The 19,185-nt window shown below is 43.2% G+C and overlaps 1 protein-coding gene across 1 annotated transcript in view; it reads right to left on the reverse strand.

Annotated features, from left to right (window-relative positions):
* The window catches only part of LOC135921077 (uncharacterized), a 50,821-nt gene that overhangs the window by 30,330 nt on the left and 1,306 nt on the right, over nucleotides 1-19,185 (reverse strand). The window contains exons 2-4 of the mRNA XM_070533287.1: nucleotides 16,448-16,543; nucleotides 15,093-15,144; nucleotides 11,893-12,110 (exon numbers count right to left, since the gene is read on the reverse strand). Coding sequence (XP_070389388.1) covers nucleotides 11,893-12,110; nucleotides 15,093-15,144; nucleotides 16,448-16,543 — 366 coding nt within the window. The remainder of the gene's footprint in view (nucleotides 1-11,892; nucleotides 12,111-15,092; nucleotides 15,145-16,447; nucleotides 16,544-19,185) is intronic.

Genomic DNA, 19,185 nt, shown 5'->3' on the forward strand with positions numbered 1-19,185 from the left:
ACACAAGTCACAGTGCACAGTTGCCTATGGAGGTTGAAAACATTCAAATATTGTGCCTGTACCAGTGCAGCAACGCCGCAAACAGGTGCATGAACTTTTCGGAGGGTTCCTACACACAAACACCTCCCTTTTTTAAACCTCTGGCTCACTTGAAAGGCTCTTTCTTTAAAAAATAAATCTGATGCGGCTCGCTGGGAAGGCCAGACATTGGCACGCACAGTGCAACGATTTATGCAGTTTCGTTGCTGAAATCACAAGACCGTTCAAGATAAGGTAAAAGGACCTTTTCAGCTTTGACGAAACACCTTGATTAGATGCCATGAAGGAGAAATGTGAGGGTGCAGCATCAAGCAAAAGAGCCGCCTTGTAGCCGTCTTTGTTTATTTGGATAGTGCTTCCGGCACAAGTAAGGGATTCTGAAGTTGCCAATAGTTTCCCATAACCTCACACCTCGGAAACTGTAGAACAGCTTGTGGAAAAGGCAGACGTGAAATATTGCGACGTGATACTAAATTTGAAAGGTTGTTTTTCATCACTCATGCTTCAGAGACAGTATTACTTAAAAACAATGAAACGTGTACATTCAAGTTCCATTTAGACCTTGGTGTGACCAAGGAAAATGATCTAATCATCCGGTAGGTTGAAATAAAAGAGGCATAAAAAAAAGTCATAACAAGCCATTGCTTTACATGGCAACGTCTCTCAAATTCAAACATTTATCCGAAACCAATGCGCACCCTGTTTTTATGGTTTCAAAGTTGAGAACAATGTGCACTAATTGCGATCTGACAAGCACTCAATTTTGACAAGAATGTTGAAAAATTCTGGCAATAAGAATAAGGATAAACTGTTACACGTTACTGTCACAGATTGGCAAGTTATTCAGAGTTAATGTCCACTGTCAACCTCTACACAATCCACAGAGTTTGATATTCCAGGTTCATTGAATGACTCCATAACCAGTGTTGCCAGATGGTGCAGAGTGATACAGCCGAAACAGACAGATATTATAGTCCAAAAGTATCGAATCACGCGGTCGGGCCTTGATAGCTCGTAACCAAAATGTAGCCATCATTCCTACTAGCGTAAAATTGCAAAAAATGAGTCATGGAAACAAACTAGTAACGCTTCTTTATTTGCTAGTAAACGTGCTAACTGAAAGCATCAAATACATGGCCAAACCACTTGTTTGACTAGGCTAGCCCACAGCAGAGAAAGTAAAAAAAATATCATACATGGAAGCATCAAGCACGCACCCAAGCAAACGGGTTGACTACAAGAGGTGAAACACACGAAGAAAAAAATATCAAATTGAAAACATTTGCCATGGTTTCCCAGTGGCTAAAGTGTAAAATTATCTGAAGCTCTATAATACAGTGTCCCTCATATCACACTTTGAATGTTTGGTGCTCTTCGCTTTGTCACACATCTCATATTCCTTCACCGTGTTTTGTAATGGGCAGACTTAGGAATGAAGTCCTAGCACAGAACCTGGTGTATCGCACCACACCATTAGCGCAGATGTGGAAACAAACAGAAAAAGGTTGTGCCAACAGCTGCTGGAATGTATTTCAAATCTTGAAACTTGTTCTTTAACGATGCCTGATCCACATAAAAATGTAGCCCAAAAATAGCCACACAACGAACTCATCTAAAACACAGCCAAATGAAAATTTTGGTAGCCCAATTTGACTACAAATTGCCCAATCTGGCAATACTGTCCGTAACCACCATGAACAGGATGGCAGTACATATATATACGCGCCTAGTTTAATTGGCTCTCCAGTTTGTCACGCAACCCCAGACCGTGACACAGCAAAAACTTGATGGGGTTCTGTTGCTGCAAAATTTGCCCAATAGATATCTTCTATTTTCAATGAACTTTCGTAATGGAAGTCGCACATTGTCACTGCTAGCCTACGTGAAAACTTGTTTTGTAGAGATTTTGTGGCCACAATGGTGATACCGCTAGGCCCATGTGTAGGCTTACTGCCAATGTAGTTAACATAGTTGCAGTTTCATATTTCTTAACATGTAGGTAATTTTGAGGCCCATCTTCTTGGGGAAAAAGAGCACATTATATAGAGATGTTAAAGGTAGCAATTCATCTTGAGCTGCTTTTTTTATCGAAACTTTGCTAGGGCAGACTGAACATGGCATTTTTGGCAGGCAACGACAATGCATTTGCCGTTCCTCAACATCGCCAATAACGACATTGCACATCAGTGAGGTCACAATAAGCTTCATCACTAGGATCAGGTGCGTGCATGGTGACCAGCCAAGATTGAATCAAATCTGGTGCAGTGGCACTTTCAAGATCGAAAGAATAAGTCTTAGCTAATATAGATGTACGGGCACCAGCTGGGACCAGCGTATGGAATTGAATTACCCAAAAAATCAGAACCACAGTTTAATTGCCATAAGTTTACCACTGTATGTTGACGCCGTTTTGCATTGGCTTTGATAAGTTAGTTGAGTTCAAGTTGATTGTGCAAAGCTTCACTCTTGACTGGAAAAGACCTGAGCAGATTTACTTGGGGAGTCATAAGCCCCCCCCGAGTAATCTAACGGTAGCAGCAGACCTCCTCTCCTGGCCTCTAGCCCTTATTGTACATGCAATCCTTTACCGGTCACCCTCTTGGCTTGCTCTTCTAGGATGCAGCCGTTGCGTACAAAAGCACGCCCACCCTCACGTTCACCAAAATCACCAGGTTGCGCACCACAATCAAGAGCACCTGTCCCGGCACTGGCGCAAGTCAAAGCAACAAACTATGAAAACAAAAGGTGCGGCCAGCAGTGTGTAAACACTTGCACGCTTGTTTCTGCAGCAACGGTGCAAGCACAACCATGTGGCTGCGCTCTACCAATAGGGAGGTGCGGACAACCCCTGCACTTCCTCCCCTGCCTTCGCTCGCTGTTTCAGCCAGCAAGATAAAAGACTGTTGCTAAGTTTAGCTTTACTCCGGGAGCTTATCTTGCATACTCTCTGGCGCGTGCGCTTTGATGGCATTTTTGGTGCTCAAACATTTCATGTGGAAAGACGTGTGAAAGTAACTCCTGCCTCGGCCGACATTTCCATAGCTTTTTGCTAGATTTACCAGCTGTACAGGCTCCAAGTACACACTCGACATGGACGAAAACTTCGTTAAATTGAAACTATATCAGGAAATTGCTTCATTAAATGAAGAAAATGAATAGAAGGTTGACAATGGAACTAAGATCGGGAAATGAAAACTGTTCACTACATCACGGATTCCATTCAATCGAGGCGCGATTACAGAGGTCTGACTGCAATCGCGGGTTTGATTATGTACAGCGTTTAAAGGGGTGCTACTTCGTTAGTCAAAATTCTGTGCTAAAAAAAAAAACAAGGTAGTGCAATTTCAATAAAATAATCATATCCAGAGTGGTAACAACGCAACTAGATGAGTGGTAACAGTCATATCATATCAAAAGCAGTTCATAGTATCAATTTCTTACATACGTGGGAACAGTGTTTGTTTTTGCATAAACAAAAAGAAAAGATTAAAACTTCAACAATTGTTTATTTTGTTTGGAAAGGTAATTGAGAGGCAGCTTTTCAAACTTGTTACTTTAGCTTCAGGGAGAATGGCTTGGATCTACGCAGAATCCAGTGAGCGCTTGCAGCTCCAACTGCCGACTGCCTGCATCTATGTCTCAGATCTGTGTGCGTGTGTCTAGAACATGTTATTCTAATTCTACTTGTCCACAGACGTCAAGCAGTGCTAAACGCCGAGACCGTGCCAGAAAGTTGCCAATAAGTCCTAAGAGCACTCACACGAAATGAAAAAGACCAACGAATTCGTTCCCCAAACTATGTCATAGCAATGCAGCCTCATAAAGTATGATCCCTCGACTGTACAGGCACTGCTGAGGTTTGCTATTACCAGATATTCCATCCAGATTTTTTCAGCAATATCGTTTACTGAAAAGATATGTTAATGAATAACTAACCCAGATTCCGATCCCTGCGGGAATCAGTGTTACCGAAACTTTAGTAAATCAGAAAGATCAAATGGGGCCTCTCAGTAATAGACTCTACCAATGCTCCTGCACCAATAGTCTCAAAGAACCACTTCTCGTGGGAACAAGAAACATATGCATGTATGCATGCTGCTGTAGCCTATTGGTTAGGGCAGTGGGCTCTTGTGTGGCAATATCGAGGTTTGATGCCACTGTCGGACAAAATTTATTTAACCCTCTGTTTGCGAGTGATTCAGCAAGACATCAGCAGCCGCAAACCAGCAGAGCCTGGGACAATATCACCCAACTTTTTCTGGGAGAGTTTGCCTTGTGCCAACACCTTTAGTGAAATATACATGCACACTCATTCACTTTTAAACACAGTATACAAGCAGTACTAACTTGAAATAGCAAGGACTGACAAGAATATGACTGCCTTTAGGTAACAGTCACTTATTCAGGGGCTCCGATGAGGCCAATTTTGGCTGCTTCGAGAACTTGTCAGAATAAATCTTTCTGAAGCAAGTGCCTCTTTAACAAATGGCGTTTTGCGCTGTGGCAAGAACATGGCACCGGGTACCATTGCAATTCCTTTTTTCTGTGCGCTTTCTCGCAACCCTGTGCTGCCCCATCTTACAACCTGATAAACTTTTCTGGGAACACAACTTACTATTTTTTGTAAACATGATGCAACGTTTGCAAAATCGCAGAATGAGCCCAAATTTATAGACGTTACAGAAAACCCCGGAGAGTTGCCAGGCATGGAAATACGAGTACATGTATGCAGGAAGAAACAAAGCAGAGACAAAACTTGCAGAATCTGACAATGTCAACTGGATTTGGGGAAACTGGTAACAGCACACAAAGGATAAGGGACGGTGAAAAACACAACGTGGGAATTCGTGGTGTGTCTTTCGCCATCGTTTGTGTGCTCTCATGTGGAGGCGTGGCCACATTCGTTAGAATTAGTAGAGAGGCCCCCCGTGCCAACTGTCCAGACCACTCGCTTAATGCTCCGATACTTTTCTCGTCATCAGGCCCGATCTGGGCTGCAGTCAATAGACATGCCACTAGACCAGTTTTTAAGATATAACAGCTCACCCAGCTCATCTACTGTTCTCTAATGTCAACCAGAGAACGCAATAAGTTGAGCTGCTGAGCAACTTTACCACTAATTCAATGATGATGGAGAGAAGGTAACCTAATGACGGTGCTACGAACCCCACAGCTAGCTGGACTTAGCTGCATGTTTTAGGGCCCAGAAAAGGGAACAGACAACACAGAGTTACCATACAGATGGCCGCCTGTTTCAAGGGCTCCGCCACGAATTACTAGAAACTTGTGATCTGCGTTTGGACAGCACATGACAGGCTAAGGCCCCAGACAACAGCAAAAAAATGTCTTAAGATACTAAATAGCAGTGTGAGAATATAAAAATTTCAAATAGGAATCAGATACGAATCATTAGCATCGAACATTGTATAATGAAATGCACATGCGTTTATTAGCAAGTTGGTTTATTTTAACATGCTGTAACATTGCAATTACATTGTCATCAATAAAAAAATTAAACTGACAAGCCGTTGTACTAAAAGATTGTGTATTGGGCTAATGTTAGCTTTGCATATTTAGTAATTTCTACTGGTTGTCCACTCTCGCCAACCAGTACCTTATTATACCATATCAATGTCCCGTAAACTCAGAGGCATTTGACCCTGCACCAGCCGTCACTCCTCGCATTTTCTGCCAAGCAATAAGTTCAGGATTGGAGGTCGAATCTGCAAAAGTGTGCACCCTCACTGTTCACAAACCCGCGCCCCTTGCTACTGAGAGGCTGGGTTTCCTGCAGAGTTTAGACGTCCAGTGGATAAGCATGTCTTACATGCGAAATTTCGCCAACAGCATCAAATTATCGCAAAATTCAGCACACCATCAGGCACACTTTCTTAGATTAGTTGGAAAGCTAGGCTAATGGAAACCTAAAGAAAGGTGGATAAATGCTAAGAACCACGTTCGCTGCCGCACAGCCAGCGATATATTCGGTTTGTTTCGAATATTCTTATCCAATCAAATATAGGAAAATTTTTGAATTCCTAGTTTTCAAATCAAATATTAAAAATATCATATTCGGTAATAATCGAAACTTTAGAATAGTCGGGCACCCCTAATTTTAACTCACAATATTTTTCCTGGGAAACTGCAAAAAATTTACAAAAATTGTCTTTCACTTTCCCGAAGTTTCGCACATTTCATGCCAATTGAAAAAAAAAAATTTAGGTGTATACTTTATTCCTTTCACCCAATAAAAACATTGAACAACAAACCTTCTTCTAGAAAAAACTTTTTCTCACAGTGTCATAAAAGTATTGAATATTATTCTCTCAGGGCATAGCAGTAAAACAAACGCAAACTGCAAAATAATATGCACGAGTGCCCAAACTCAGCAGAAGGTGGTAGGATGAGCAGACGAGTGTGGCTCATTTACGGTGCTTAAAGCAATGGAAACAGTGGCATGGGCGGGTAGGACTTGTCCTTTGCTGAAGTACATCTTGGACTTGAGGATTAAGCAATAAACATGCTACTGCAGAAGAGAGAGTATTGGGAATGCCAGACCAAAGAGAAGAAAACACTGCATGGAGCAGGATGTTGTTGCTGGGAGAACAACAAGATGTGAATATTGCCCGACAACTCCACATCAGGACTACTACAAGTGCTTGCTTCATCAGCTATCGCTGTGACTTCTGTAAACTCTGTGCAGAGTTGCAGAAGTTTTTTTTTTTTTTTTATAAACCTGTAGGCTGCCTAAAGTGCAAATATCTTTGCAAAGAACCTTGATGAAAGCACCTGATTGACATATATATAACATCTTGCCATCCTCCGTGGCACCACTGACAAATTGAATTTTGGGGCAATTTTTGAAGCATCAAAATGTTATTTTGGGAGTAGTTTTAAGCACCCAAATACAGATTTCAGAGCACTTTGGAGCAAACAAAAGTCAACTGCTTGACACTTCCTAGGCAATTTCCAATATTTCCAACACTTAAAATTGACAAACATTATTCCAGAAAGTATTTGCTTGATGTAAAACAATGTTGCTCTGCCTCTAAACAGAAAAAACAATTGAAACTTAAATTTAGTATCCCTTTAAATGATGACAGCAGACCTGTTAACGCAGTGTGATGTAATTATTTTATTTCAATTTGAATAAAGCTATGCCAATGGCTATGCCTTTTACATTTTATAAATATTTTATTGATAGTTGCCAGCTTATCCCTATTTTTAGCAAGCTGGAGCTAGCACCAGTCAGAAACACCTGACCCTACGCAATGCTCTTCTGAGCCAGGCCAGCCTCGATGAGCCCATCGTAACTCTCAAGCATTGCTTTAGACACCCAGGCACTTTTCATGGTCTGCTTTTCCTCACAATGCTGAAGCCTCGACTCAGCAACTGGCTGATTCACGACTGGTGCCGATCGATTATTCGGACACCAGCAATTCAGACAGGTTTGATTATTCAGGCTACTTCGAGGCACCTTCACTAGCCCATAAATTTAATGTGCAAGTACGACTGAAATTTCGAACACCTTAGGGAACACCATTCAATAATTTGGAGTGTGCTTCCACGACTGCATGCTAATTTGGCCACCAAGTTGAACAGAAATAGCAACATTTTGGCCTTGATACGTTGCTGGCGTCGCTGCGCCACGGCCGCTGGTCATGTTGCTTACACCTCAAAACTGAAACGAGCGAAGCCTGGTTAATCCAGCACCAACCGCACCCAAACCGCACGTCTAGCGTTTCTTCATTCACATGTTAAATACCGACACAGTCCAGGCCACTTCAAGTTGTTTGAGTGGCGTTGTTCAGCACAACGCGCTGGCGGGATAGTTGGTGCGAATCCATAATTACTTTGTTTAGTGCAAAACAACGGACACAAGAAAGACGACCGGACAAGGCGCTACTCTCAACTGACATCATTTTATTTATTGATCATTTTATTGTATTCATTTTTGGGACTGCCCTAGGTAATTTTGGAGCAATTCTTGAAGCAAATAAATTTGCATTTTAGAGCAGCACTGAGCAGACCAAATTTCATTTTGGAGCAATTCAGAGCAGATAAAATTTCATTTTGCAGCAGTATGGAACAGGCAAATCTAAATTTTGGTGCAATAATGGAATAGCATACTTCAAAACCACACCAGAATGCAGAACAAACCAACACGAGCACTGTACTGAAGCTGTATTAAGCAATGTCCTAAGCTGAATTTTGAAGCAGATTATCAGGATACTGAGCCATCTAGTGCATGCAAATTGTGATAATAGTGCCTGCTGATTTTTATTTAGTAGTAGCAATCACAAAAACATGCATTCTGCAATAGCGAGTCCAAAATTTGCAGAAGTAACACACGCCATTTTTTATAAATACATTTTTCTTTAATGACTGGACAATGTTGGTGAAGTGCCTGGAAATGCGCTTCACCAACAGACAGGACGGAGAAGCCAGCAATATGAACTACTGTGATTTACTGAAAGCCATTCCTACATAATAGAAATAGTTCTGCAAGCCAATCAGAATGCAGGGTGTTACAAGCGTGCTTTGTAGCTATAGTGCACTAGAATATGGAAGAGCGGGTCGAGCAGCGACACGGCGCATGCTTTCCTGTAAAGCCGAAAACATTGGTGGCATTACGATTGAACTATGTACGTATTCCCGTGCCGACGCTTATGATGACAGCCGAAAATGTTCCCAAGTCATGCAGTCCAGTCGACGAGGTAACTTAATTTCTGGGTCACCAAATGTCACCGCAGCCCCAAAAAGCCACAATCCACCCTGAGCCGGTATAATGTAAAATTACTACGATGTGTTTTGGTTCCAAATCCACCATTAGATCTTCGCGATAGGTCAAAATGGCTCAGGCCTCTCCCATATGGGCCCTAAAACATATTGGAATAGTTTTACGTTACATCGGCCCTGGAGACAGAGATGCCCACCCATTGAACCTGCTGCAGCGCTCGCCTCCCTAATGCAGAATTCTTTCGCATTCGACGAAATCAAATCTTTACTTCATTGTCAACTTCAAATCGTTACTTCTTTCCATGACGTAATTACTGCTGCACCTTTGTGGGCAAGCAGATGTACTGTCACGAGCAAATGAAATGTGAATAAGAAATCACAAAGTAGAACACCTTTCATAAGTAACGACTCACTAGTATGATCTCATGCCACTACTTATCCGGTTGACAAAGGTTGCACAGGGCTCATACTACTTACACCACTATTTATCTGGTTTACCAAGGCAGCATAGAGCTCACACTAAGCTTCAAGCTAAAATTATGCCGACATTACACATTGGCGAAAACAGATAAAGAATGCGCCCTATGTTACCGCCTACTTGCTTAACTACCATACTCGTGTAGCCCCATACTTTATCATCCTCTTTTTAGGTATGTGTTTATGAGGTGGTTTCACTTTATGCAGGAAATAATCACATGAAGGCACTATCAGCATGAATTCAAACGTAAACCATTTCGGGACTACTCCAATGCATTATTTCAATTCCAGTTTGGGTGAAAGCGAGGACTTTCGTAACAGTGCCTTAATTGAGACTTTGAAACATACGCATGGCACTTCTCCATGCTCAGAAACTAGCTAACAGTCAATGGACAATTTTTCGGACTCCCTAAGGTACGCAAAAATATAAGAAAAAATGAATGCACATGCTTTACTGCCCCAAAAAGCTCGAATCATCACAGGCACGCCTGAAATAGCTCGGAAGGCATGCCAGTACACGTATTAGGCGTATTGTAGCTCGTACTTCAACAGGCGATGGCAGATGCCTGCGTGCATAATTAAGGAATATATACCATGTCCCGTGACAGTTGCCCCCCTTTACACTCTTGATATGCTTCACCGCAATACAAAACATGTGCTTAACCGCGTAACATTACTGTATCGCGGCAAAGCTGACTTTCGGCAATCGGCATTATGCAATGTGGCATGCTTTCTGCGCTTCGAATCCATCGGTCAGAATCAGAAAGGTGGAGTCGGCGCCATCGCTGACAGCGACAAATTCTTTGAATAAAAACAGCACCCAACAGCGAGAAGCTTGGTAGTGAACATCTGAAGCAGCAAGGCCTGGCTTTCCCGTACCAGCGAATCGGCATGCGAGAGCGCGGTTCCAGACTGTGATATAACCCAAATGGCAGTCGCTTCGATTAATGCTGTTTCAGACTTGCAGAAACAGCAATAAAGTCGGGAAGACCATACGGCAAGAAGTTCTCTGTCCGAAATTCTAGACGTTCTTATACACCGCCTATACAAGGTATATGGCTGTTCCGCGAAGGCGTTTCAATTATAGGGCATGTTCAACAAATCGGTCATTGAATGCAATTACACATAAAAGGTGTTCATTACGGTACGCGTTTCTATTCATGCCAATGTTACAAGAGCAATACCAGTGGCCACAGGGGTAACACGATAATGAAGCACTGGACGTGAGGGAAGAACAGTTGAAGAAGGTTCTAGTTCGCTCGCAGCACCCTCAGTCTTTTCGCTGATTTGCGCCTCAGCTAGGGAGTGCCGTCCCGCTAAATACAGCCGCCCTGGCCATTCCGACAGCAGTGACAACAAGCGGGAGTGGCCGCACGTGTGCGGGCCACTTGCTGGAAGCGCCGAAAAAGTCCAGTATCATAAGAGCGAAAATTGCGAGAAACTGTGTGGGAGGCACCGTCGCGCGGTGTGCGGAATGTGAATGGCTGCACTTTTTTTTAGAACGAATCTGCTCACTGTTGGCAGCCACTGCTGGAGACCACTTGCAGAAGCCGCAGCGTGGTGCAATTTCGGTTAATTTCTTATGTTTGGCACAGTTTGGCGCAGGAATTGGCAAATTGTACGAAAATGGTGCAATTGGTGCAGGAGTCCAACCCCTAATGATAGTGATATGAACTGACGAGATCATAGGCAAACGTACATGCGTGAAGTAACAGGTTGACAAACTTTGGCTTTATCTTTTAATGGACCCTTTCAGGGATACTTTCATTTTCACAACATCTCGCGTGACTAGCACTGGACACGTGGATGGACAATAAGCGTTTCTGGCACAGTATGAGAATGCCATCGCTCTTAGATGCCATTGTGTCTCCCACAAAATCCCGTGAAAGTCAACATATTCCTGAAAGTGGGCATCCGACAATACAGCACACTTTCTAGCCATTCGTGGAATAAATTCACTTGCATTGCGGCGAATTCGGATATTTCAGACTTTCGCTTATTCGGACATTCAGGTGGTCCCCATCGAGCCAGAATTATGGGCCCGCAACATACAGATAACGCGAAGTTCAATTTGTTAAGCCGCTTTAGTCATGCGCGCTATGCATGTCTGCAGATCACTACGGCCACACATGCATTGCACAATCGCTCATTTTGGCGTACTTCATTGCAAAATTGGGTTTTTCATTAGGATGGTGCAAGAAATTGCATTTAGCACAATTTGGCGCAGGAGCGGGAGCACGGAATTTGATACAGTCTCGCATGCAAGGCACGAAGTCAATTCTATAGATGACGATATTGGTTACACATAAACAAGGAACATGAACAGCCACGAAGCCTTGATCTACAGGTGCTTGTTTCCTGCATTTTGGCACGATGTGTTGGACTTTTTCAGTCTGCCAGCTACTGCAACGACGTTGGAAATGAGACACTGTTATGTTAAACCCCACAAAATACGTAACGGAACAGGTGGGCAGCAGCAGCGATTGAGCAGTCAGAACAGCTCAAGCAGCCTGTGAAGCACGAATTAAATGAGCATCGTCAGCATTGAATGACGGTGTTCCAACCAGAGCCACTTTTTTTGTGTGTGTGCAAAATAGCAACTGGCACCGCCTGGGCGAGGCAAAAGATTCAACATACCGTAGACAATGGAGCTCTTGTTTGTGGTCTAGCTTGGAGGCCGGCAGGCTGCGTTGAGAATGCGCCGACATTGGCAGCTGCTTGCGCTTGTGTAAGCAGCTCTTCGAGAGCACCTGGCCTGTCGGCTCGCAGGGCATCAGCAGCTCCATCATGCGTACCAGCAGGAGGAACCCAGCGAGGTGCAGTGTTGGGCTGTTCCAGCTTGATCAGCACTAAGCCTAACGAAGAGTAGATCCATCACCTAAATTAGCCAAGCTCATTTCAAAAAGTGTGGTAGGGATTATCACAGTAGAGGGTAGGTACATATTAGAACAAGAGGTTCCCGAGTTTAGAAAAGAGACAGAAAGACCTCCCACAACTGCATAGATTGGTTAATAAGTACAACTAAGAGGAAGCAGTAATAAATGTGCACGCATGTGAAGAGGCATTTAAACAGTAACAAATGAAGCAGATTGATTGATGTGTGGCGTGTTATGGCGCAAGGGCCAGGTATGGCCAAAGAGCGCCATGAAAATGAAACAGATTAGATATAAAACAGGTAACTTGGCATATAGACCAACATTAAATATACTTAGCAGTAATCAAAACATAAACAAGTTGACATTTAACAAGCCCATAGATACAACTCAAGGTATTATCTAACAAACAAATATCAACTGCACCAAACAAGCAAGAAGTGCAAATGAAAAGGTGGGAAGGCTAATCAGCAACTTTATGCTGGTATGCTGTGGGGCTCGAAAGGTAAGGAAATAACAAAAGAGAGGAATTATGGCGAGCTCCGGTCAGTTTGTCTCATGCATCTGTTGCTTCTAAAGGATGGAAATCGAAGTATAAAAAATGACACTAAAGGCTATGTGCTTCCCAAGGATAGTCAACTATCTAATTGATAAGTAGTTGTGTGATAATCCAACAAAATGTTGTGCTGCCACTCTATGTTTTAAAACTAGGTCCTTGCTTACTGCGCAAGGAGCTGTTCCTTGTGGTTTTATTTTTTATCCTTTTATTTTTGAAGAAATACTAGCAACAAGATTGGCCCGTTATAACTGACGGCGTAGCTGAATTCATGTTTTTAGTGAAGGCGAAGAAGCAATGAAAGAGCTTTAGAAATTAGCAAAATTTCAAAGAAGCATAAAAAAAGAAGGACAAGCAAGACAATAATATACAATTTCACTGAAAAGCCTGGCATGAAAATGAAATACAAATTTTTAAGATCCCACACACACACCTTTACTCATTATTATGCGTTAGACTATGACGAGGACAATTTAGTCAATCTTGATGCGCTGATGTTACTGTCAGTGATTCTCATTATATATGTGAGAATCGGCTCCTTCATGAAGATGTAACCGCTGTATGTCCAGAAAGCTTTGTTTCGACAACACACAGCATAGCTTCCATATCTTTTTTTTCACAATAATTTAGCATGTTAAGCAAGGACTAAAAGCAGGGGATGCCTACAACCTTAATCAAGCTCGACCAAGTGCATGTAATGATGACGTCCTTCCTAAAAGCAAGCCACGTGTACCAGACACCTAATCAGGTAGCACTGCTAAAGCTTTCGCACACTGCATCTAAGCATTGCTTAACAAGGTACACTACTGTGTGCACAGTCTATGCTGAAATAGTAAAATATCAAGCTGCCAGCTTGCTCAAGCAGATGCTCAAATTGAAAGCAGCAACAAGCATGTGTTTCGTAGAAAAAGTCACACAATAAGCAGCATTTTTCACTATACTTAGTATACACAGTGATGAAACCATGATGAATAACTGTAATCCAGTTAGAGCATAAACAAAATGCAAAACATTTGATATGCAAGGCAACACAAAAAATGAAGGCCCCCTCCGAAGAAAGGTCAATGTTTGAGGCCTTGACAAAAGCAGCATAATAGCCAGAGCTGAAAATCGGGCAACCTGACATAATCAAAACTCTTCCCATTGGAGTTGATGAACAAAACTAGAACAAGGTAAAGGCGGGAGCGACCGTCTCGACAAGTGGACTTGTGTTTTTCAGGTCGTTGGAGTGTTACTCAGCCAAATGAGCCAAAGTGAATGCTCTTCAATGCTCAGTTAAGCAGTTGCAATATGAATGGGAGGTCAAGTTTAGCGTTAAATGCTGTTGAAATTTTACTTTTTCGCAATACCTCAAGGTGGTAAAAACTGACAAATACAACTAAAATTAGAAGTGCAGCTTAAACGTATACAGTGGATGGCTTTTCTTGTTAAAGAATGCCAGAATGACTGTTGTATGTCAACGCGTCGGAAAGTATTCGTCAAGTATTTTGTAAAACAGAAAAAAGAATTACCATGTATTGCCACATAGAGGCGATAACCCATAAAGGGGCTTCTTAACTACCGAATACAGTTAGCACCATACTGATTGACAGTGGTATACTATTGCTTTTTTTAAACCTGCAATAATATTTTGAAATGTTTGCAAAGATGCATTATAATGTTCCAGTTTTAAGCAAATGCCAACAGTAACTCTTACTACAAATAGTTCTCAAATAAATAATGTTTTCTATTTCATGAGGAGAAAGAAAAGGTCACAGGCATTGTTATTGTCTCACTTTTCAGAGGACATCTGCAGTGTCCCACGGCCGTGAAAGACATAGAATAAAGAAATATTGGGAGGTGTGGAAAGTTATGACATAACTGGATTGTAAGAAAATTAGGACAACATAAAGAAAGGGTTATACCTATACTAAAGGACATTGCCAAAGTACAATGACAACATATGAAACACATACGTAAATAGATGAACAATCTTGACATGCTAGTCTTGTGGCTCCAATGTCGATGTCACATAGCCTAGGATGCTCAATGTTGGCCTTCCCTTTAACATGTTCGCATTAAGTTGCCATCTTAGTGTTAACACATCACACCCAGGCTCAGTTATAGACGAAGACAAATCAGAATGAAAAGCAAGACAAGAAATAATGTGACAAAGCAATTATACTGATAACATGATAAGTATACATTGATGAAATATAACTAGATACTCATAACAAACAATATACAAAAAGTAATTTTCCAAAAGGGCACCGAGCAAATTTGCTTGCTCAGGCGAGCATAAAAGCAAGAGCTAAGTGTCATCCGTAAGTCACACACTGCTCCACAAGGCACTGCCGCTTCACAGTAAACAAATTTTTAAACAATTAAAAAAGAAAGAAAATAGAAAAAAAAAACATGTTATATGGTACATGCTGTGAAGCCAGCCTGCTTTCCGGTGCAATATCTCTCCAAGGCATCACACTGTAAAAAAAAATGGGAAAAGTTAATGTCATGTTTACAGGTTAAACAAACTCAATTGTCCCCTCTTGTCCAGCACTTTCCAGCTATCATAACCATGCGGCGAGTTGAGTGTTTTTTTTTTCATCATTACATCATATGAGCAATTAACTTTCGCATTTGTGTGTCGCACGTTATAAAAAATCGAGCACAGCGATAAATTGTCCTTTAAACCTTTCAGACATCTAAGTTAAACAATAACCAGTGACAACCTGCTCATTTATCTGTTACGATCATTGATGCCACACAAGTACCCCCCCCCCCCTTTTTTTTAGCGGCAGCAAGACATCCATACCTGCTGAAAAACTTTAAAGGAGACAGCCTCTGAAAAAGCAACTTGAATAGCTTAGTCATCAGCGCTTTCTGGTAAATAAATGGCACTTTGAAATTTTATCCACAAATAATTCACTTTACATTAGTGCCAAGCGCTGTATGCTCGAAAGGTTTACGGTGCTCGGTTTCTGCGAAAACACTGAATATCGGTGCCACACGGGCACTTACGATCGCAATCGAGCCCGATATGGATCGAATTTATCGACCGCGATTGGCTCCCTCAAGCAGCTTGCGAAAGGGAGCAAACTGCCATCGAGCTGTTCGATCCTGACAGGGCTCAACCACGATCGAAAACGGTCATGCCGCAGGACCGGCTGAAACACGTACAGTCGCGGTCAAAAATACGCGGCCCACGGCTCCAGTCGGCGGAGCGGCCGCGAGCCGCACCGCGGCGCTCGCGTCGGCGCTGCGAGAGTTTGCGCTCTGACGACAGGTATCTCCCTCGCTCTCGGGCGGATACGTAACACGGTTGATAAAGTTCAAGTGCATCGTTCAGCTGTTTCGAGATAGCGAGGGAGATACCTGTCGTCAGAGCGCAAACTCTCGCAGCGCCGACGCGAGCGCCGCGGTGCGGCTCGCGGCCGCTCCGCCGACTGGAGCCGTGGGCCGCGTATTTTTGACCGCGACTGTACATGAAGCGCTGAAAGCAGCTTTGTAGGTTGAGCGAGCTCGTGCAACCAATACGCCAAAACGTGCGCAAATTAAGACCTCATGGAACTCGGCTCAGTGCAAGCTTTCGGCGCGGACAGTACTTACACTTGGCGGTGCACAATCACTTATTGCAGCCACAGATTTTTTTTTCTCTCCACCAGTATTCAACAAGCAAAGTCATCAACGTTACCACAAAGAGGATATCACGCGCACTAGCTCAGTGGTCCACCGAGTATCCAGATATCAGCGAAATAAAAGAGCGCCAACTATACACAACACATACACACGCTGCTATCACACCACAAATCAGATATGCCCAGGGGGCTGTGGCGGGCCGGATAGAAGTAACAAGTTCAGTGGGTATCGCAGCCGGCGTAATCTGGGGCGCCAAGCTTGACTATTGCCGCCCCATATTTCGTAACGAAGCGCGCTTTTCCAGCGGTGTCCTCTGCTACGGCAGCTCAAATGTGGTCCCGGCACGTGCAGTCATGCTGTTCCGAGTCTTCCTAGCTTCGGTGTGCGCACAAGCGTTGCTTCACGGAATCGCAGAATGCATAACTTTAAGCACGACATGCAGAAAATTGAAGCCAGGACGAAGACACTAATCTTTCCTACAAGCTCGAGAACTGGCTGGGAACGGCATGGCAACGCTTTCGATGTTATGGGCGACGCTATTGCATGGATTCTAATTTCGACGTCAGTGGGGGAAAGATTACCGCAGCGCCAGAAGTGGCGAAATGTAGCTAAACGCAAAATACATAGCCTTCGAGATCAAAATTGTGCATTCGAAGAGTGTAAAGTAGATTGTAGAGCGCAGATTCGGACGCGACCTGTTATTCATTTCAGTCATGGCCAGTATAACCGGAGTCGCATAGTACTTTCTTTAATAAGTAACAAAGGATACCGTTATAACTATACTGACTACAAGAACGTGAGTTAATAGACGAAAATATTTTTTTTTCTTACCGCAGTTCTGTCTTTGCTCAAATTTTGAACGAAAATTATTTTTTATTATCCAAACAGTTGAATACACTTTACGCACTGTTACTTGCACGGTTTCTAAGAAGAAATATATATTTGCATTTTTTTTACGTTCCTTGGTAGTGTCCAAAGCGAGAGCGTAGCAGTGCAGTTGCAGTAACAAACGCGGATCTCGAAGGCTATGCTTTTAAAACTATACCGGAAGCATGCCGGAAGCATTTGCAACTCATTGTTATCGGCGCTATCACGGAACGCACGAGCGGGGACAAGGTGAACACTGACTGGAAACGAAGACACAAACTATGGTGCCTAGAATATATTGGCGCAGTAAAAATAATCTCGGAGGGATTACAGCTAGTTAAAATTGGACAGTCCAACCAAAGATCGTGGTGTCGAGCGCCTTAATTGACGCTATCCTAATTAGCTGTACCTTAATAAGCTTCGCCCTAATTAACACAAGATGCCGTGGGTTCGAGTGCCTTAATTAACTATGTGTTAACTGTGTCTCAATTAGCCTCGCCTTAACACCAAAGGTCACACATAATCTCGAAGGTTCGACCCCCTCCGAAGGTCATGGGTTCGATCGCCACAATTATCTGTGCTAATTTGCCTTTTTTGGCATGATGAGCGGCATCGGAGCCAGCCGTGGAAGAAGACGACGACGAACGCGCAAAGCAGTGGCACGAGCGTGTCTCTGCGCGAGGCGAGCTCACATGACTTTCTGTATCGCACGTGCATTTTGAAGGCCGCCGTCTGATGAGACAATTAAGTTTTTCGACTGAATAGAATTTCACTGGCTCTGCTAAATGTTAGGTCGTGCACATCGGGCTTAAACATCAATGACACACATCATTGTCATTTTTTGCGCTATGTTTCCCAGTCTGTATGTATCTCACCAACACGCCCAAACTTCTTCCCTGCTAATGATGCCCCGCACTACGAGTGGGCGGACCAGCTTGTGTACAACACCGCGAAAGAAAGGCTCGGAACGCGCATCCTCAGGTACGCATGCGCGCTCGACTTCTTCGGGTCAGTTTGTGGCTTCGTTCCTAGTCAGTGTTCACTGTCCCTGTTAGTCTGTGCTGTACGATCAGCGTACGCCAACTAGCCTAATTCATCAAAATATCGCAGTTCGGCCATAAGGGTGAAACAATTATTGCGATAGCAACATGTCAGAATAATATATGTAATACCATAGCTGAAGGTGCAGCATGAACTGAAGTAAACGTAACCTAAGTAAATACGAGCTGCTGTGCTAGGAGCTCTCGGAATCGTGCCATCGGACAATTTCATTTATATTTATTTATTAAAGCTAACTTATTTCCGTATTGGTTGCGTCTCAAAGCGCTTTACCGCATGTCATACAGTACGGCATGACACATAGAACACACATACCTAAATATACGCGGAACCTCATGGCGCAGACGATGGCGAAAATTCGCTTAAAGTGTCCACATAATTGCTCTTACAATAAAAGCATTACCAAAGCCTTAAACTTATCTGTGCCTCCGTAAGTGACACATATGCTTACAAATAGCTTTTTGACCTGTTTAACTCCTGCGAGCAAGCCATGGTGCCCAATCAGAAGCTCAACGCTAGCCTGATGTAAAAATATTTCTTCCATGAAATGATTGTAGCAAACAATGACAGGGATTGGACCCGGACCCGGACGTCTGATTCGTAATAATTATTTTTAAAACATGACGGCTATGACGAATTTCCAGCTTTTGCAAATGCTTCCGGCGCTCGCAGCAAACAAAAGCATGGCCTTCGAGATTAGCTTTCGTTATTCCAAGGGAGCCGTCGCGAGGCCGGGTTGCGGGTCCCTCCGAGCGGCCGCCGCTTCTTCGGTGAGATATTGTTTTCTGTTTTCTTCAAGAATCAGTGCTGTGTTGAGACTTCGCTGTTGTCCAGAGAGAACGGACATCCCGTGGGATACCTGTGTGCTGGAGATCGCGCACAGTATCGCGTGGTTTTGCTGCGCTCCGCAGCCCATCTACGCCTGCCACGGCGGTGGGTGGCAAAGAACACCGGCACGAG

Source organism: Dermacentor albipictus, chromosome 2 (genome assembly GCF_038994185.2).
Source record: "Dermacentor albipictus isolate Rhodes 1998 colony chromosome 2, USDA_Dalb.pri_finalv2, whole genome shotgun sequence".
In the NCBI taxonomy this organism is placed as follows: domain Eukaryota; kingdom Metazoa; phylum Arthropoda; class Arachnida; order Ixodida; family Ixodidae; genus Dermacentor; species Dermacentor albipictus.